This window comes from Pleurodeles waltl, chromosome 5, assembly GCF_031143425.1.
Source record: "Pleurodeles waltl isolate 20211129_DDA chromosome 5, aPleWal1.hap1.20221129, whole genome shotgun sequence".
Taxonomy (NCBI): Eukaryota; Metazoa; Chordata; class Amphibia; order Caudata; family Salamandridae; genus Pleurodeles; species Pleurodeles waltl.
The window spans coordinates 1,419,063,435-1,419,083,097 of NC_090444.1; the positions used below are offsets into that span (position 1 = coordinate 1,419,063,435).

The 19,663-nt window shown below is 44.6% G+C and overlaps 1 protein-coding gene across 8 annotated transcripts in view; it reads right to left on the minus strand.

The window, feature by feature from the left end:
- The window catches only part of RIMS1 (regulating synaptic membrane exocytosis 1), a 2,255,956-nt gene that overhangs the window by 199,221 nt on the left and 2,037,072 nt on the right, over positions 1–19,663 (minus strand). For all 8 annotated transcript variants that reach the window (XM_069235695.1, XM_069235694.1, XM_069235701.1 and 5 more), the window contains one exon: positions 10,701–10,936. In XM_069235695.1, coding sequence (XP_069091796.1) covers positions 10,701–10,936 — 236 coding nt within the window. The remainder of the gene's footprint in view (positions 1–10,700; positions 10,937–19,663) is intronic.

Sequence of the window (19,663 nt, forward strand, 5' to 3'; positions counted from 1 at the left end):
AGTGAATAGGGTGTCAACTGATAAAAGTTGAGAAGGTCTACAGAGATGGAGGTTGTGCAGTTCATCTCAGGGCAATTGTCCGTGGGTAACCCATAGAGGTGAGAGAGCATGTTCCCAGTGGAGAGGTTAGCAGAGATGTCATCAAGTAAAATGTCTTTGAAGTAGAAGGACTTTCAGCTCAATTTTGAAGATCAGCAGCGAGGTGGTCATGCATAGGTTTGGAAGTAAGGAGTTCCATATTGTGGTCCCATTTTCTGCCATGAGTTGTTCCTTTTTAAAGACTAGAGGTTCTAGCAGCACTCCGTATTTCATGATTGTCTGGAGGCTCAAGCTAGCTTAAGTTAGTCTGTCAGGTATAGAGGAGTGGATTGGTGTAGGGCCTTATGGGTAATACAGGCCGTCTTGTATTTGGTCTTAGCTTCAGTGGGCAGCCAGTAAAGACTGAGGTAAGAGGGGTTTTGAACGACCTGTCAAGAGAGAGTTACAATAGTCTATTTTGGAGAGTACCAGTGAATCAACAAGATATGTCAGATCTTGTTTTGGAATTTAGCAACAGATTCCCCAGAGTAAACACAGTTGAAATAGTTATTTATTGTATTGTGCTGATTTGCAAGTTGAGGCTTTTGTCTAGGATGACTTGTTAGGATTTGCCACTGTCCGCTATGGTGTTTTTGCTGATAAGGATGTTGAGCGTGCCCATCCAGGATTGCACTAGAAGTGGTGATTCTGATTAAATGAGGAGAAACTCAGTTTTGCAAGAGTCCACTTTTACATTGTGATTAGTTCTCAAGTCTTGAACAGAGTTTAGAGTAAGGGTAATATGCAAGATGTCACTTTGTAAAAAGACCTTCAAATAAAGTTTGGTGTCATCAGCATATTGATGATAAAAGAGAGGATCCCTGCCTTTCTTAGTAGAACTCAGAGAGGCAAGATATGCAGCTTGAATATGTTTGGAGCAAGGATAGAGCCTTGAGAGACTTCTTGAGCAATAGCCATCGCTGTAGAGAAAAAACAATTTAGGGCCACACCATTCATGGCCATTCAATATTTGAGTGCATCCTGGACCATACGTTGGTTTACTGTGTTGAAGGCTGCTGATAAGTTGAGAAGCATTTAGGAGGCATGAATTCTCATAGTCTATAACACAAAGAGCAATATAGACCAATTGCAGAAGTGCTGTTTTGGTGCTGCAGCCCTGATTGAAGCTGGATTGGTATTCACCTAGGATGTTGTTGCCTTTGATGAATTAGGTGAGTTGCTCTGCTACACATAATTTGATGATTTTTGCAAGGAAAGGCAGGTTGGAGATAGGAGGAAATTTGCTGAGGTAATTTGCATCTGTAGATTTGTTTTGAGGAGTGAGGTGACTTGTTCAGTCTTGAGGCAGTCAGGGAATGTTTTTGGCTGTAAGAGAGAGATTAACCAATTTTGTCCAGTAGGAGAGCATGTGTGTATTAAGTTATATGGCAGTGTTACCTGGGATAGAGTCTACTAAGTCATTTAAAGCATCTGTATTCATAATGATTTTAAGTAAATCTTCATCAGTAAATATGTCAAATAGTTATAAAGTATTCTTGAATTTGCACACTATGGTAGGGGTCAGACGGTCACATTTGCAAAGAAGCGATACTACTTTGGAGTAAGAAAATAGTACAAACTATACCACTTTCAAAGCTAGGTCATCACATTTGATGGATGAGAACATGGAGAGGCTGTTGGCAGTTTTGTCCCGGTCATAGAACTGTTTAGGTGGTTTCTTGGCTGAATCAAGGAAGGATCTACACTGATTTACTTTCTCAGAGGTGTGTCTGACTATACTGGGGTATTGTAACTTGCAAGTAAGTTGGAGGTATCAGCCTAGGAAACATTGGAATGGAATCTTTTGGGGTGAGGTGGACGACTGATCCTTCTTATAGAGTATCCTCAGCTGGGGGAGTAGAGTGTTTAAGAGAGCAAACATCTTAGAGCTAAGGTGGGATACAATAACATCAAGCTGGTTGAATTTTGAGTTGAGGGGATCTAAGTTGTGTTGCAGGCGAGCAGAGCTGTGGAGTGGGACTTATTATGATGTTCATTTAGAGCTTTTTTCATAGTATGGTGATCGACATAGTCCGTCACTGTGAGATGAGGACTGTTGTATACCAGCCTTCCGTGGTGAGATGTTGACACTGTGTTTACAATTGGCATCTTAGGACCGGTTTATGGGCAGGTTGGTGTTGTGAATGATGTACAGGATGTACGGCATTGGGTGGGGGTTGTCACGGAAGTGTGCTGATATAGGCAAGATGTGAAGGGAGTGGTGTTTGTTGGGTGGGCTTCAGTGTAAGGGAATGGTCTCCATGTACGCATGGTAAGGGCAAAGAGGAGAGTAGGGTTGTGTGTAGAATGGTTGACTGGTGTCAGGAGGGTTGCCAGTTGTTGTTCATCAGTACTACGTGGGGGGAAAAGTAACTGTGTGGTAACAGAAGGATCATGGTTTGAGTAGTTGGGGATTTGTGTATAGCATGGGCTAATTAGTGTTAGGTGAGATTGGTCATTCAAATGTGTGGTTAGGGTAAAGAGAGATTATGGTTTTCTGGGTGACATAAAATATATGTGTAGAGTTCTTGTGTATTAGATCGAGATGGGGAAGGTGGTGTGGGAGAGTATCAGATCATGATGAGATGTGTACTGGGAGGGGTGAAGTTGGTTGGTCATATGTGCAGGTGTCAATAAGGTGTGAAGGATTTTGAGTTCTACCAGAGGGTTCCCATTGTGAGAGAAGAAATCTATGTGAATGTGAAGTTGTTGCAAAGTGGATTATTGGTAAGGGCAGGTAAGTATCTACACTTAGCAATAGGCCACTAACCCCCACTAGGTCCAGTCAGGTCTCAATAAATTAATCCCCGCTCAACCTGTGGTAGCTTGGCAATGAGCGACAAGGTTTAACTTAGGAGACAGGTGTATAAAGCATCTACAAATCACAAAACAGTAAATAAGTAAAACATAAAACACAATAAAAATCCAACTCTAATTTATAAAAAAAGATTATATTGTTATCTTTATAATGACACTAAAATGACAAAAGTCCAATAAAGGGAACCGGAGATATGAATTTTTAAAGAAGAAGATTAAAACTAATTCTAGTGCTTAGAAGCAAATAGCGCTCAAAGGGTTAAAAAAGGTCACACTGCACAGGGGCAAGGTCCAGAGTTCAGGCCACCCACAATGTAATGCTGTTACACTTACTTTCAGAAGTGTTTCCTGATACAGCAAGGTGGTTCACAGCATGTCAGGCGAGGAAGACAGTGAGGAAAACTCACTGCCTTACATCGTCCTGTCATGGTCAATCTCTATGGGTAGTGAACCCATCCCAACAGTAAAAGGACCCATCTTAAACAGTAACTTCACTCTGGGAGGGGGTCTTCTTCCCCTCTTTCTGCCAACTTGAGTAGTGAGGTGCCCGGCTCCCCTATCCCTAACTTTGCTAGGGCACCATCTAGCTTACCCAAAGAGGTCACCCAACACTTGAGCAACCCCACCATGGCCAACAGGGTCAGGGGGCCTACTTTGCTTTTGGCCCTGGGGTCTGCCTCCCAGGTCAAATGCAGTGCTGCCATGAAGGCAAGCACCTAGCAGAGGCTACTGACAGCTGTCAGAACCCAGAACCACACCCTAGGCTTTACATTGACAGGTGGGTAAGCTGCTTTACGTGCAACTGTGGGGTCCTAGCACCCCTCTTGCTGTTTAGAGTGGGGGCTACCACATCCTGTGGCAGAGAGCCTTCTTCCACTCTCCCTCCTGTCAGTGCAGGAGCAACATCCTGCATCTGGACAGCTGCCTGACTACTCAGGACTTCTTTGGGGTCACGTGAGGCCTCACCACTGCCAACTCTGGGATCCTCCCCTACTGGGGCAGAAGGTCTTTGGCTCCCTGGAACTCTCTTTAAGAGTGTCTGACCCTTCTTTTCCTTCTTCCCTTTTGTTGGGAACCCCTGTCTCCTAACTGTAGGGACTGGCTCCCCGGGACTTTGGGTTGGGGGGAACCCGGGGTGACTGCCCCATCTGGTAGCAGACTCACCTCTGGGAGGTCATTGCCCTAGATAGAATGTAGGGGGAGGTCAGCACTTACCACCACCCTAAACCAGTCAGGGATACCCCCTCTCTAGAGGTACTATGGCTACAGGCTTGGAAGTGATCTGACCTGTGGCTATCCTGACTCTCCTTGTCTCCCCTGGTACATATACGTCTGGGGATACCAACCGGTCACTCACTATAGTGTGACTGGCACAGGTGTCTCTCAGGCCAGTGATAGGGATCACATTCAACTGAATAGGGTGAAAGTGCCTACTCCCACCCTCAGGGATCACCAGCTTACCATCTGGGCCTGTCTCCCAGCCCAATGCTATGAGGACTTCATCATCTGAGGAGTCCTCCTTTATGGATGCACAGGACAGCCCAGTGATAACTACCTTCTTTGGACAGGCTACATCTCCTTTGAAGTGACCTGTCTGCAGACCGTCAAAGAAGGCCTTATTGTCCAAGAGACTTCTTAGCCATGGGTTTCCCTGCCTCTGCTTGTCGGAGGGGGAGTGGGATTTACTCCCCTCCTTCTTAGGGTTCTGGGGTACAGAGGGAGTCTCTGTGGTGGGCTTACCACCCCTCTCCTTAGGTTTCTGGGTACCTGATCCCCCTTTCTTTGAGTTCTTAACCACTCATCAGTTGCCTCCCCCAGCTCTCTGGGATTGGTCAGCATAGAGTCCACTAGATGCCGGCGTAACCTCTCTTGGATACAATTGGACAAGATCTGCTCTCTCATGATCAAATTGGATAACCCCTCATAAGTATTCACTTTGTTACCATGTATCCAGCCCTCTAGTACCTTAAGTGAGGTGTCTAAAGAAGTCAACCCAAGACTGGGTTTTGACCTGGGTGTCCCTAAACTTCATTCTGTACTGCTCTGAGGTCAGACCAAACTTCTTGGTTAAACACTTCTTCATACTTAGATAGGAATCTGCTTCCTCTCCCCCAAGGACCAGGAGCCTATCCCGCCCAGATATTGGGACCAACTCCCATAGGAGTGAACCCCAATATTGGGGCTTAACTTTTCTTATTTGGAGAGCCCTCTCAAAGGCCTCCAACCACCTGTTTATGTCACCCCCCATGTAAGCAGGAACAGCTGACTTGGGTAACCTGGAGCAGAACTCACCACCCATGGACACCACAACTTCTCTGTCGCTGCCACCATCTCTCTGTTCCAGCTTTACCCACTTCTTCTTTAGGGCCAACTTCTCTGCCTTCAAAGCTATAAGGGCTACATGGGCCTCATGTTCACCTTCCCTGAGGTCCAGGTCTGCTTCTTTTTGGGCTACCTCTCCCACTAGCTCTGGGTGGGGCACTAACTACTGATGTCACTGACAGGTGATCATTCTCCTCCTTTTGGAGGTTAGAGAGGACATCTTCCCTCTCCCTTCCTACCTCTGAAGCTTTCTCTGCCTCCCTCTGCACTACACAGGCTTCAAGGGACTTGATCATCACAGCCTTCCTAAGGTTGTTAGCAGCAGGTAATCCCCTCTTTCTGCACAACACCTAAGCTAATCTGCAGTGAGTGTGGGTAGGCTAGCAAGATCAAGATCCATGGTCTCCCTTAAGTTTTGTTCACTTAAAAAAACTTTGGCACCAATTGATCAGAACAACATAGAAAAATCAAAAATGAATTAATAAAAACAAATGAGTCCAAATTTGAAAAATCAAAAATACTTTTGCTCTAGGTCAATTTAGAAGATTTTTATCTTATTTCACGTAAAACTGTAGTATGATATTAAACACAAGTACTGAATCCTACCACTTTGCACCAAAAATGTTGGAAAGTAGAATATTGGTAAGGGCAGGTAAGTACCTACACTTAGCAATAGGCCACTAACCCCCCCACTAGGTCCAGTCAGGTCTCAATCAATTAATCCCCGCTCAACCCTTGGTAGTTGGCAATGAGCAACAAGGCTTAATTTAGGAGACAGGTGTGTAAAGCATTTACAAATCACAAATCAATAAATACGTAAAACAAAAAACACAATAAAAATCCAACTCCCATTTATAACGATAGATTATATTTTTATCTCTAAAATGGCACTAAAACAACAAAAATCTAATAAAGGGAAGTGGAGATATGATTTTCTTAAGGTTAAAAGTAATTCTAGCGTTTAGAAGCAAACTGAGCTCAAAGGGTTAAAAAAGGTCCCACTGGACAGAGTCAAAGTTCTGAGTTCAGGCCGCCCACGATGAAACACTGTTACACTTTATTTCATAAGTGTTCCTTGATACAGAAGCACCAGCCAAGGTTTCAGAATCTCTGGGTTGCCTCTTCGGTCTCAGACTACAACCCCCACAATGCACCTCTTCAACTTATGGCACTGTTTACAGCAGTTGCTCCAAATGTCTCCAAACTTCTGGATCTTTTTACAGAGATCCTTTTTGGGTCCTTGAAGTGTCCACAACTTGATCCAAGGATCCAGAAGCTCTGAGTTGCTCCTTGGGAGTAGGGACTACAATTCCCAGAATTCATCTGGTCAGAATTCTCAAATGGCCACTGGACGCTGGTCGGCTGGGCTCTTCTTGTAGGACTTGATGCAGAGGTCTCTGGGCTGCTCCCTTGTACCTGTAACTTACAGGGAGTCCCTTCTTGAAGCAGTTGAAGACAGGCAAAGTCCTTTTAGAGGTGAAGCCAGAGTGTGTAGCTGGTGCAGTCTTTCAGAGTGCAGTGTCCAGGTGTAGGCCAGGGGTCCAGAAGGACAGTCCTTTTTCTTCTGTTGTTGCTCCTTGTAGGGATTTGAGGTGTGGGTGTAGCTCTGGCAAATGTATCCTTCCTCCTGGGATGAAAAGCAGGGGGGGGCAGCTGTCCAATCACAGGCAGGCCAGTACCCTCTTGGATGACCACTTCCTGGAAGTGTGGCAAAAAGAAATCCCAGGGAGCACTATTCCTTAAAAATCCGAAATGGCTGAAACTGAATTTTGGAGGTTAGGTCTCACTGAGCCCACCCACTAGTGTGGCTAAAAATCCTTAACACACCCCGATCCTGCCCTCTCCTAATCTAATAAAGAGGGCACCTAGTTCTCTGGGTTTGCAGGAAATGGGGGAGGTCCCAAGCTGTTCCAAATGTCCTTCCCTCCTTTGAAGACCAGTTTGGCTGCTTTACCCCCACCCTGTTTCACCATCTGCTGAGGCAGATCACCTCCCCCAGGCACTTACTTTGTGTTCATCCCAAGCCACTTCACACCTCATCAAGGTAGCCTTGCCAGGCTGCCACATGCTGGCCATTCAAAGAAGGAGACTATAGAGCTTAAGCTGGCAACTTTCAGGCAGGGTTCTAACTATTTCCCTGAACTAGTTATATTAAATCCAACAATAGCAAGTTGTGGGATTTATTATAGCAATCAGTTTGATACCACACTTGAAATATCTGGCTCCTATTGGGACTCTATTAATTATAATAAAGACTCCGCATTTTAACCTATGGAGCCCATTCACTACAGTGAGGGGAAAAATAATTTGGCTATTTTACCTCACCAGGATTTATAAAACAATTTTATAAGGTCCCTGCTTATAGTTACATAGCACCCAGCCCTATGGGCACCTAGGGCACACCTTAGGGGTGACCTATATGCAAGAATAAGGTAGTTTAAGACTTTGGAAGTAATTTTGATTACAAAGTCAAATGTGCATATAACTTTAGTTTAAAAGCAACCAGCAAGGCAGGCCTGCCTTTCATATGGCACTGGGCACCTCCGCATGGCACCTATGGGGGAACCACCTATGCTGGGGTCCCTACACCTACATGCCCTATCACATACTAGGTACTTATAGGTAGGTTGATACTGCCAATTATAATTAGCCTAATTTGCATGCTCATTGTATCAGAGTACAGGTCCTGGGACTGGTTAGCAGTACCCGGGCACCATCAGAGTCAGGTAAACACTCGCAAAAGGTGAACAAATGGGGGCAAAAAGTTAGCAGGCGTCTGCAATCAGCCCAGTTTTCTCACAGAAATCCAGGTGAATGTAGGCTGGTGGGGTGAGGTCTGATATCATTGGACGAATTGGTCTGTGTGTGATATGGGTGGGTGGAATGGTGCCAGTTAGGTCGGTGTGGGGGTGGCAATCTCTGAGATGTCACATGGTAGTACATGGGAGAGTAGGATATCTGAGCTAGTTAGTTGAGATACTGAGTTAAGTGGGATTACTCTGTTGGGGATAGTAGGGGATGAGAGGGATTTATGGGACAGAGGGAGTACGCTGTTGGTGGTCAGACTTAAAGTCCCCGCATGCGGTTATACTATGGAGGTATAGATGTGGTGATAGAGTTATCTGCGTGAGGTCAAGCAAAGTGTCAGGAGGCGAAGCATAGGCTCGCAGAAGGCTATTGAAGAAGACTGGCACAGGTGGTCAAATAAATAAATATCGTAATGCTTATTTTCTCAGCCTCTTGCATGGCACACTAATGACTTCTCCTCACAGTGCCTTTATAGGTGCCTCAACCCTGCTCTGAAGGCTGACAGGAAGTTTAGACTTCATGAGCAGTCAGCTTGTGGCCTCTCACCTGTAGTGGCAGCCAGTGTGTTTGCTGTGCTTTTCTTTTTTTTCATATAAACACTATTTTTCTAAGCTTGCATTTGTTGACAAACACTGTGCTTTAGAAAACAGGGTCTAGAGTGTGCAGAGATCAATCAATACGTTCATCAACAACTGTAGCCTAACTTGTAGGTGACTTTAGGGTAAAAGAATTGTACCTTTTCTTAACTTCTTACTAACGGTACTAATTATGTTCAACAAATTGTAACAGCTTCTGACAAAGTGGGCAGGACATTCAGAAATACCACGATATTTAACACTGGTTCACAACCGTCTACACCCCTGCCAGGCTTTCTGGAATAGGGTCATGTTATGGCCAAAGCCGGAGGCTGCTACCTGGCAAGGATCACAGGATATTACTGCCCAGAGGGACATGCAAACACGCATCTTCAGTGGGACACTGCCACCGACAGGAGAGATGGACCTAGCACTTTGTGAGCTTTTTCATTAAGTACCAAAGGCACAGATATATTTTTCAAAAATGTATTGTGTTCATTGTCTCCCTACCCTGCTAGCGCCTCCGACTGTACAGAATAGAGATACCCTACAAAGCAATTCTGTTCGATTAAACAGAAACAAATTTGAGCTTTAGGGAAACGCATGTTGGTTATTAGTACACGATTTTCAACAGACAAATTCTACGAAAACAATTTTAGTAACTATTTAGCAGAAAATTACTTTTTAATACGCAATACACTTCACTGAATGTCATTAACTATAAACATCTATTCTTAGGCCTGTCTTACATAAATGCCATAAAAATAAAAGAAGAAAATAATTGGCTGGATCAAGGCGATTGCCCCCCCTTTAGAAAACAGTCTCTTCAACTCAGAGTAATCAGACAGAATATTAATGGCCTATTTAAATTCTAAGCAGCCGAGAATTATCATGACTTGCAATTCTGTACTTCAAATGATCCTACTAACACTATGGCTTGACCCAAATGCATATTTTAACTCGGAGTTCGTAGCTTTGTATCCATACTGCGCGATATAGGTACATATTAAAAGGAATATATAAACAAACGCTTGAAATATGGCTTTCTTTCATTTCAGTGCCAAACTGGTTTTTAGAAAGAAGGAAAAGTCCTTAATGATCTATATAGCTGTGAAAAATATTTTTACTCACCGTCCCAGTGGATAATCTTGACTAATAATTCCACACCACAGTATGCCTGACTCAAACCACTTTTTTTAAAGTCTACGTTACGTTTTGCCTTCTTTTCTTCTTTCTATACATGCTCTTTTGCTTCGGGCAGCAAAGATATCTGGCTTTTAAGAAACAGAAAGATCTGAAAACTCTAAAGAATGATGGGATACTACGCCCCACTCTTTACTTATTCAGAATCATTGACCTACATTTATTAATGTTTTTCAAAGGAAATGCACTATATTTTCTTCTGTTAAAAAAAAAAGTAAAATCCATTCTTGCAAGCAACAGTACAGTGCCTGGCATTATGTTGCCTAAGGGCTCTGAAGGTCGTTTTCATACTAACATTACATTGAACTCTAGACATATTTTTTGTATGTTTACTTCAAATCCTGAAAACCACAGGTGCAGTTATATATTATGAGCATGATATCAACAAACGCTAAACGCCTTGATTACAATAGCATGATTAAAGCAGCATGAAAACACACACTGCTTACGAAAACATACCCTGCCACTTCTTTGAAACTGACCAATTACGTAAAAATGCACATCAAAACCAACATAAAAGTGCACGCGCCTAGATAGCTACATATCGACCTATAGACCTATAGATAAAGGCATGCGCCTAGATAGCTACATATCGAGCTATAGATAAAGCTATGTAGATCGCTATAGATATGAAAATATGGGTAGATATTCAGACAGAGGCAGCGCAGAAGATAAACGCCACTGAAGGAATAAATTACACCAACAAAAGGGAGGCAGCCTGGCTTAAAAGTCATATAAATATCACAAGACAATATTTTATACTAGGAGAGAGAAATGGTTCTTAAACTCTTTCATGCCTGGTACTGCACTAAGAGCCTTCAGATGACACCTGCTCGGTCATTATCCCATGCAGATAGTCTGCTGCTCGCAAAAAGATTGACTACTATCTTCACTTACCGGGTTGGCTGAGCTGGGATGTGCTTCGACTTCTGCGAGATACTATGGCTACCACTTTGGCACTCAAGCTCGACCGTCTCTTCTTCCCACCTGATCCAACTGTCCCGACAGCTGTGTCTGATTGGCTCCCATCGTTGTGTTCCAGCTTGTAAATCTCTCCACTTACACTTGTGCTCTTTGTGATGGTTCTCCCTGAAGTTCCCATCCGTCTGCTTTGCATTTTAGGGGTAAACGAACTATAGTTATGAAGTAAAAATAGATATATGCATATCAATTAGTGTTTGCAGTTCAGTATCCACAGTGCTCAAGGCAGTGATTAAAATGTAACTTTAAGTAGCAAGCACGTGGTACATATTCGAATGCCCTACTTTTTAGAGCAGGTTTATAATCACCTCAGGAAATGTCAAGCTCTTATATAAATAATCTCCAAATGTTTGACTACATCTAAATATATATATATATATATATGTATATATATATATATATATATATATATATATATATATATATACATACATATATATATATATATATATCAAACCACACCTGAATGCACATGCATGTTCATACTGGACTCTGTATTATACTGATATATATCACTACTAGTGCTATACTGGTATTAAGATTGTATGCATAGCTATGATTTGCTTGCTTGTCCATTCTCCCACAGGCACATTAATATACGTGCTTGATAAACCATATCTTGTAAATGCATTTATGTGACAGTATATACTTTTTAGGTCTCAGCTCGACGGCGTGCGTGCGCTGCATCGGACCGAGACATGGTTTATCTACTGTTGTGGGCTTCAGCCCACCAATTGGCTTTCCATTTGCTGGTAGCTTGTCCCTCAGTTTTTTCTTCTCCCTATTTGTGAAGGGCATGCATACGTCATGCCTCTTCCGCTGGTTAGCCCTCTCCGGGGTCCATGTTCATCATTGTTTCAGGACTGCATTTTTTTTTATTTAAATGGGTGACTGTGTCTGCAATGTGTTTCGTGGTGTATTGCTATTTTCAAGCTTGCTAGCGGATGCTCATTGAACTAGTGCATGCCTCAAGTTGTGTGTGTTGTCACTGTTTATGTCTGTCGGAGAACACGTTTTCCAGTTGCAAAGCATGCCTCTAGTTGTGTGTGTTTCTTTGCACGTGTCTGTTTTTCCCATCTCCCACATTAGTAGATCGGCAGATGGAGCCACCAAGTCCAAGCACTTCTTCCGTGGGTATGGCAGGCTCCCGGAGGTGGACTTGAAAGACTGGTATGGGTACGGTTACATGAATGCTACCCGTTTCATTTTCTCGTGCTTTCCCATAAGACGATCGTCGCACCAAGGTAAAGCTTTTAAAGCCCACATTGTGACATTTTACGGCAATAAGCTGCATTGTGAGATGCACTGTGTGTGCCATGACAAGAGACTCCTCAAACTGTTTTTCCGTTCACACGGAGATGACATGTTGGTTGAATTTACATATTGCTTGTTACTTTTAGCCAGGGCTGACAGCTCCTTCTACACTGCTACTGGGTTGCTTACTTCTCCTTCTACCTTGGGCTCACTACAGGTCCCCATTCTTCTCCGTCACGATTACAGCTCCCACTGCCTACCCTTCTTTTTTTCTAGCTCCTGCTTTGTCCCAATCCGAGCAACTGTTCCCATCCTGCGCAGTGCAACTCTAGCCCCTATCATTTCTGCCCCGATTTAAGTGAACCAATCTTTTTTTCATTCTGCCCCTTATTGTTCTATTGCTCCCTTCTAAGAACTCCTACCATCTCCCCATCACTTCAACTCCATTTTTCTCTTCCTCATTCTCCCCTCACCCTAGTGCGCTTGCCTTTCACTTGGATAACTCGTTATTTGCCCCTTTTTCCACCCACTGTGTGTCTTACTTGCTACCCTCTGTCCCTTTAGTTCCAGTAACCTAAGACCACCTATGCCACAATAGACATAGAAGGTAATTTGCACTGCACATTTTGTATATAGGCAGCAAGTAGTGTGCAGCATTTATCCATAATGTCTCACTCCTGACCGGTTTAAAATTATTGGTCTGTGTGCTAAAGGAGTGCTGCGAGCTGAGGTAATACAGCAGGAGCTTCAGGTACGGAGTGACTGCAGTGAGTCATCAACACACAACTACAGTGTCGCCAGGCTGTGTCTGCTGCCTCTGTAGGCCTCTGTCCATCTGCCCCACTACCCTTAGGAGCTGTCAGTGTCATACATACAAGCCCTAGTGTGGACTGAGGTTCTCATGACTATGCACTCTCCATTTGTCCTCGCTCCATCTGCGTTAGACAGCTGTAAAAAATGTTTGCTGTTACCCACTTTAATGATTTTGAGTTTATCAAACTCAGGAGAATGACGAGCTTAGTTGGCCGTGGTAAGGATTCAAACACATGATTGCACTTTACATTCCGATGTCATTAGCAAACAGCTGTGTTAATAGGCTGATTAGATGAGGTCATGTTTTAGGGAGTAAATGTTTGTAATGTTAGCTCACTGGATTGTGCACCATGGCAACAAGAATAATACCCGCTCTAACAGTTATCGTGCATATATAAACATTTTAAAAACTTAAACTTCTAGAGTTTTCATTGGAACATTGGTTGGCATCTTTTAGGTTGGATAATTTTCATTGGAACATTGGTTGGCATCTTTTAGGTTGATATATCCAAGGGACCACTACTATTCTGAAACTTCCTAAATCACTTTTAGTGTATCTTCCTCGTAGACAAAGTCCATTGCGGCTTGAATAATAAAATAGGTTAAAATAATCACAGTAACTTCTCTCTGGCATCTTCCTGTATTTACAAACAACTGTGAAAGTTAGGGAGCACTTACTCTCAATCACTAAGAAACAAGCACGTGCTTCCAATTACTACGTTTCTCAGAATGCATGACCTTAAGAACAAAAACAACAGCAAGCAGACTTCCAAAAATCTCCCACCTCCTTTTTAAGCTCTGGATGTGATGAAACCTACTTGCACCTGTGACTTACTGGACTTCTCTAATACGTGACTACACAACAGTAGTACTGTTGCAGGGAACATAACTGTGTAATTCTTCAGAAAGCCAGTAGCTCCGCCATATGTTAATAAGTAGCCATTAGGCCAGACCTGAAAGCTTTGTCAATACCTGTTCTACAGGGACCAGATAGAATTCAATTTGTGGAATGGAGCAACATGGAATGTGTTCTTCACCAGAAGGTCACCTCCTCCACTGCAATAAGCAGAAGAGGAGCCTCAGGTCAGCAAGTAAAAGAAAAGTAGACATAAAACACAAGCATTGGCAAAGCCAACAGGTCTGGTACTGGCAAGCTGGTGCATTTGTTGATAACAATTTTAACAACAACTTTGACAACAACTTTCAAAAGAAGGACATAAAACAAACAGCCATCTAAAGTGACATCTGAATTATAGGCTAAATGAATTGCAGGTATTTAAGGATAACATACAAACAACATAAAAAGCATGCTTTGACCTACCTTTGTTACTGAAGAAAACTATTTTAAGGTCTTGGCTACACAGTGCATGTGCTGTCTCAAAGAGACATGTTGTGTTTAATCTATGGGCTTCATCCCTCCCACAGGCTTCCCATATACTTGCTCCATCGTCTGTCTCATATTCTTTGTCACCATTTGTCCATGGCATGCATCATCATACCTCTTCTTGTGTCTAGCTCTCTCCCCAGATCATGGCCCAAGTGCTTGTAAACATTCACTGCTTCAGTTTTTATGACCATTTTGGAACATACTTTTTACATTTTTTTTCAGCACTCTACACAGTGCTCAGGCTTCTACCATCTCTGTATTCTTCCACCCACCTTCCTGTCCCTTTCACAAGTTACCCTTTCCCTCGTCACTGCTTTTCCTATCATTGCTGCTTTTCGTTTCCCCCACCTCCTTCATCCGGTCGCTGCCTGCTCTTTTGCACCTCCTTGTGCTTGCCCCGTCCACAAATCACCCCCTCTCCCTTCACTACTTTTCTTTTTGTTGCTGCTTTCTGTTTCTCCCACTTCCTCCCTCCTGTCTCGCTTGCTCCCTCGCACATCCCAGTACATGCCCTGTTCATGCTGAACTGCAGATGTGCTGCTAGACAACATAGCTAAAATACATTCACATTGACAAGGCCAATAGCTCAGGCACTGCCGAGACCTATTTGCTTTGCCAGTCCTTGTTATTTAAATGTTTAAAGGTGGGAAACATGCTAAAAGTATCAATGTGTACATGTTAGAAATGGGGTATTTTGTTGGCAGTGGTTTGCACCTTGTCCAAGTAGGGACCCTCACTCTAATCAGGGTAAGGGAGTCACACAGCTAAGATAACCCTGCTTGCCCAGTCCACAGATTACCCGTTCCACACTACTTTTCTTTTTGTTGCTGCTTTCTGTTTCTCCCACCTCCTCCCTCCCGCCTCTGTTTCCTCCCTAGCACATTCTGGTACTTGCCCTGTCCATGCTGAACTGCAGATGTGCTGCTAGACAACATGGCTAACAGACATTCACAATGGCAATGTCAATAGCTCGGGCATGGCCGAGAACTATTGGCTTTGCCAATGCTTGTTATTTAAATGTTTAAAGGTGGGAAACATGCTAAATGTATCAATGTGTGTACATGTTAGAAATGGAGGTCCCGAGTTGGCAGTCCAAGTAGGGACCCTCACTCTAGTCAGGGTAAGGGAGTCACACAGCTAAGATAAGCCTGCTTACCCTATTGGCAGCTTGGCTCAAACAGTTAGGCTTATCTCGGAGGCAATGTGTAAAGTATGTGTACACACACACACACACAAACACAATAACACAGTGAAAATACCACAAACACACTCCACAAAAGGTTAGAAGAATAGCCAATATTTATCTGAGTAAAACAAGACCAAAATAACAAAAAAACAACATACAAGTAAAGATAAAAAATTTCAAAGATTAAATCTTAGTATAGCACTTAGAAACACAATAGCACCACCGGGGCTATCACAGTGTCTTGACGGAGTCGCTTCCAACAGATCAACGCCACCTGCAAGAGAGTGCGGTCTGTCACGGAGTCACATGGACCCAGGGTACAGTACCTTGGAAAATGATGAGGATACAAAGACATTGCAGGGAGTCGGGGAGGCCTAACTGGAGCAGGTGCAGTGTTGGTTTCTTACTGCTACCAGGCAGGTGAGGCGTTGGTTCCTTACTGCTGGGCAGGGAAGGTGCATTGAGCCGGGGAGGTGAGGCATCGCTGGAGCAGATGCAGCATCGGTTCCTTACTACTACCGGGGAGGTGAGGCATTGGTTCCTTACTGGCGGGCAGGGGAGGCGAGGTGTCTGTTCCTTAAGGTTGCAGGGGAGGTGATGCAGCATCGTGCCAAGGCATTGGTTCCTTACCACAAGGCGGGGTTGATGAATCCAACAGGTCAAGATGCAAAGCGTTGAGTTTGTGGTGTGGCAGTCACACCATGAGGCCCTAGGTGATGCAGCGGAGTCGGGTGTCATGGACGTTGGTGACATGGCACTTGGGACTCACACTGTGGTGGGATTTTGGGTCTGTGTTGCAGGATGCGGTTGTTGCACTCAGAAAGGACCATGGCTCCGGTGCAGGCAGCGGAGCGGAGTGGGACAGCGGTGCCGGTTCTGAAATCACATTGGGGTCGATATGCTTGGTTTCTTCTTGGTTGCACCAGAGCTCACTTCCAAGGGCCCGGGAACTGGATTTAGCACCACTTGGCAAGTCAGGACCCTCAGCAAGAGAACCCAGTGGCAGGTCTGAGACATGTTTACAGGGCTACTTGTGTGGGTGGCACAATCAGTGCTGCAAGCCCACTAGTAGTATTTGATTTACAGGCCCTGAGGACACATAGTGCACTTTACTAGGGATTTACTAGTAGTTACTAGCAAATCAAATAAGCCAACCATGGATAAGCCTATCACCAATTCAATTTAAACAGGGAGCATGTGCACTTTAGCACAGATAAGCAGTGCCCAGAGTCCTAAAGCCAAACAAAATAGGTCAGAAAAAATAGGAGGGAGAAGACAAACAATTTGGGGTTAACCCTGAAAAAAGGGCCAGGTCCAACAGTACACAGCACATTTTCATGCATACAAAATAAACTCACACATCTTTACAGCCCTTCTTGCATAATCCGGTTTGCACCAGTCAATGGAACTCCGGTCCCTGCTCTGGCATGAAAGCACACAAAGGAAAGGGGAGTGACCACTCCTCTGTCCATAACACACACCAGGGGTGGTGCTCAGTGCTCCTCCACGTGGCCACTTGAGTCGGCCATCTTGAAACCAAGATGTGCACTGGCCCCTGGGAGCATCTGGTTGGTCAGGACAGGTGACTGACGTCAGTGACCCCCTCTGATAGGTGGTCACCCTGCAGAGTGACCAAGCCACCTGTTAGGGCTATCTAGGGATGCTATTTAATGACTCCCTTGTGGGTGGGTCACCAGATTTGGCTTGCAAGACTCAACTAGGACTCCTCTGCATTGAATTCTTCTTCTCCTAGCCACAGAACCGTTGCTGGACTTCACAGGAACCAAACAAGCCTGCAACTCCCGAGACGATCACGACTTGCAACATTGTTTCTTCTGCTCCTTCCAGTAATTACAACATTTCCATGGCTGCACATCCTCTGGGGTCAGCAAGACTTCAGCTGCATGAAAGAAGCAAGAAGGAATCTCCCTTGGAGTAAATGAGTCACTTCCATGCATCTGCAGGGATCTGCTCTCCAAAGGAACACATGTGGTGGCTCTGAGTGGTCCTCTCTGCCTTCTGTTTAACTTGGGAGACGGTGGTCCTCGTCTTCTCTGCAAATCCTCTTCTGCCACGATTTGCATTTGCCAAGGCTTGTTGGTGGTCCTCCTGACCACTGACCATATGTAACCCAGCAACCGGCGTGGGACATCATCTGCCTGACTCCAAGGACCTCCCTGTAGCTCCTGGGCACCACAGTTGATCTTCATCTTCCCTCGTTGACCCGGATCTTCATCCACAGAAGGGTGGGTAGTGACTTCTGCCCCACCTGGTCACTCCGGCGTGTACTGGAAACTCTGTCCCCTTCTCTTGCAGGTCCTCTTCTTCTAGAATCCACCGTTGGGTTCCAGTGGACTGGTCCTGGTCTTGCAATCTTTCTTTTCCAAGTCCCCTTGTTAGTACTTGGGAAGACCAAGTAACTTACCTCTGTCCTCTGGTCGCTGGGGTCACCTAGCTACTCACCGCTTGGGGTCTCAAGTTCTCCGAGCTCCCTTCTAACTATTCCGCATCCTTGAGTGGGGGACCTAGCTTCGCATTCCACTATTTCAGTACATGGTTTGTCTCCCCCCCCCCCATAGGGCATTAGCTATTTTCTGCTATTTCTTGTCAATGCTTGTTGTTTCTATATACTAATTCCGAATAATTACTATATATATATATATACATATATATATAGTGTGTGTGTTTACCTTCAGTTGGGGGCCTGCCTATAAGTAATATAGTTCAGTGCTACTGTAATAAAGTACCTTTATTTTTGTAACACAGTATGGTTCCTTTCAGGTGTGATAAGCTACTGTGTGACTGCTGTGGTATTCCACGTGCTTTACACTCCTCCTAGATAAGTCTCGGCTTCTCACCACAGCTACCAAAAGAGAGGCTTGGCTTCCTAGACACTGTCTCTTTCAGTAACAGGGGTTGCCCGGAGCTGGTATACAGTGCAAACACCTTAGGTGTCCACCACACACCAGGCCAGCTTCCTACCGAAGGGGGCTATATTGGAAAATGGCCCTCTCTGAAGGTTCACCCCAAACCTTTTGCCTCCTCCTGTTTTTCTTACCTCATATTGCTGGTTTTAGCACTCTGCACGCTTTACCACTGATGACCAGTGCTAAAGTGTTTATGCTTTCTCCCCTAAACATGGTAACATTGGCTCATACCCAAGTGGCATATTTAATTTATCTATATAATTCCCTAGTGAAGTGCACTATAGGTGCCCAAGGCCTGTAAATTAAAAGCTACTATTGGGCCTGCGGCACTGATGGTGCTATCAACATAAGTAGCCCCCTAACCATATCTCTGGTCTGCCACTGCAAGGCCTGTGTGTGCAGTTTTACTGCCACGTCGACCTGGCATTTAAAACTACTTGCCAAGCTTTAATCCCCTGTTTTCTTCATATAGGTCACCCCTAAGGTAGGCCCTAGGTAACCAATAGGGCCGGGTGCTATGTGAGACTAAAAGGCGGGACATGAACTTATGTGTTTTACATGTCCTGGTAGTGAAAAATTACAAATGTGTTTCCCACTAATGTGAGGCCTCCTCCTCTCATAGGCCAGCATAAGAATTGCCCTTATGTACCTTTAAGTGGTACATTCTGATCTGAAAGGAGTAGCCCTGTCATGTTTAGTATAGCCAGAATGGTAATGGAAAATAATACTTACTGGTGAAGTTGGATTTAACATTACTATTTTAGAAATACAACTTTTAGAAAGTGGGCAACTGCACTGACTGCCTTCTGTGCCTTACAGCATGCCTCCAATCTAAGTGTGGGCTGTGCTGGTTGACAGCTCCACTTGTGCATTCCACCCAGACAGCCATAAACACAGGACACTCAGTCACATCTGCATTCATCTGCACACTGAATGTGTCTCCCTGGGCAGGAAGGGTGGGGCGGCTCTCACACTTCAAAGGCCAGTGGCCCGACCCCACACAAAGGACTGATAACCGCCCCCCCAAGGGATTATGGCAGACAGGGCTGTGTTGAAAGGGGACCTTGTGAACTTCAAAACCACTCTTTGAAGTTACCCCCACTTCAAAGCCATTTTGGGGTCTATATACTGGGTCTGTAACCCTCCAAAATCAGACACTTCTGGGCCTGCAACTGGATTCCTTCAGAGGTACTGTCTGTCAGCAGAAAGGACGCACCTGGACAGCTTTGCTAAGAATGACTGCTCTCCTGCTGTTGCTCTGCTGCCTGCTGGCCTCTAACCCTGCTGGAAGCACAATGTCTTCCTCCACAAG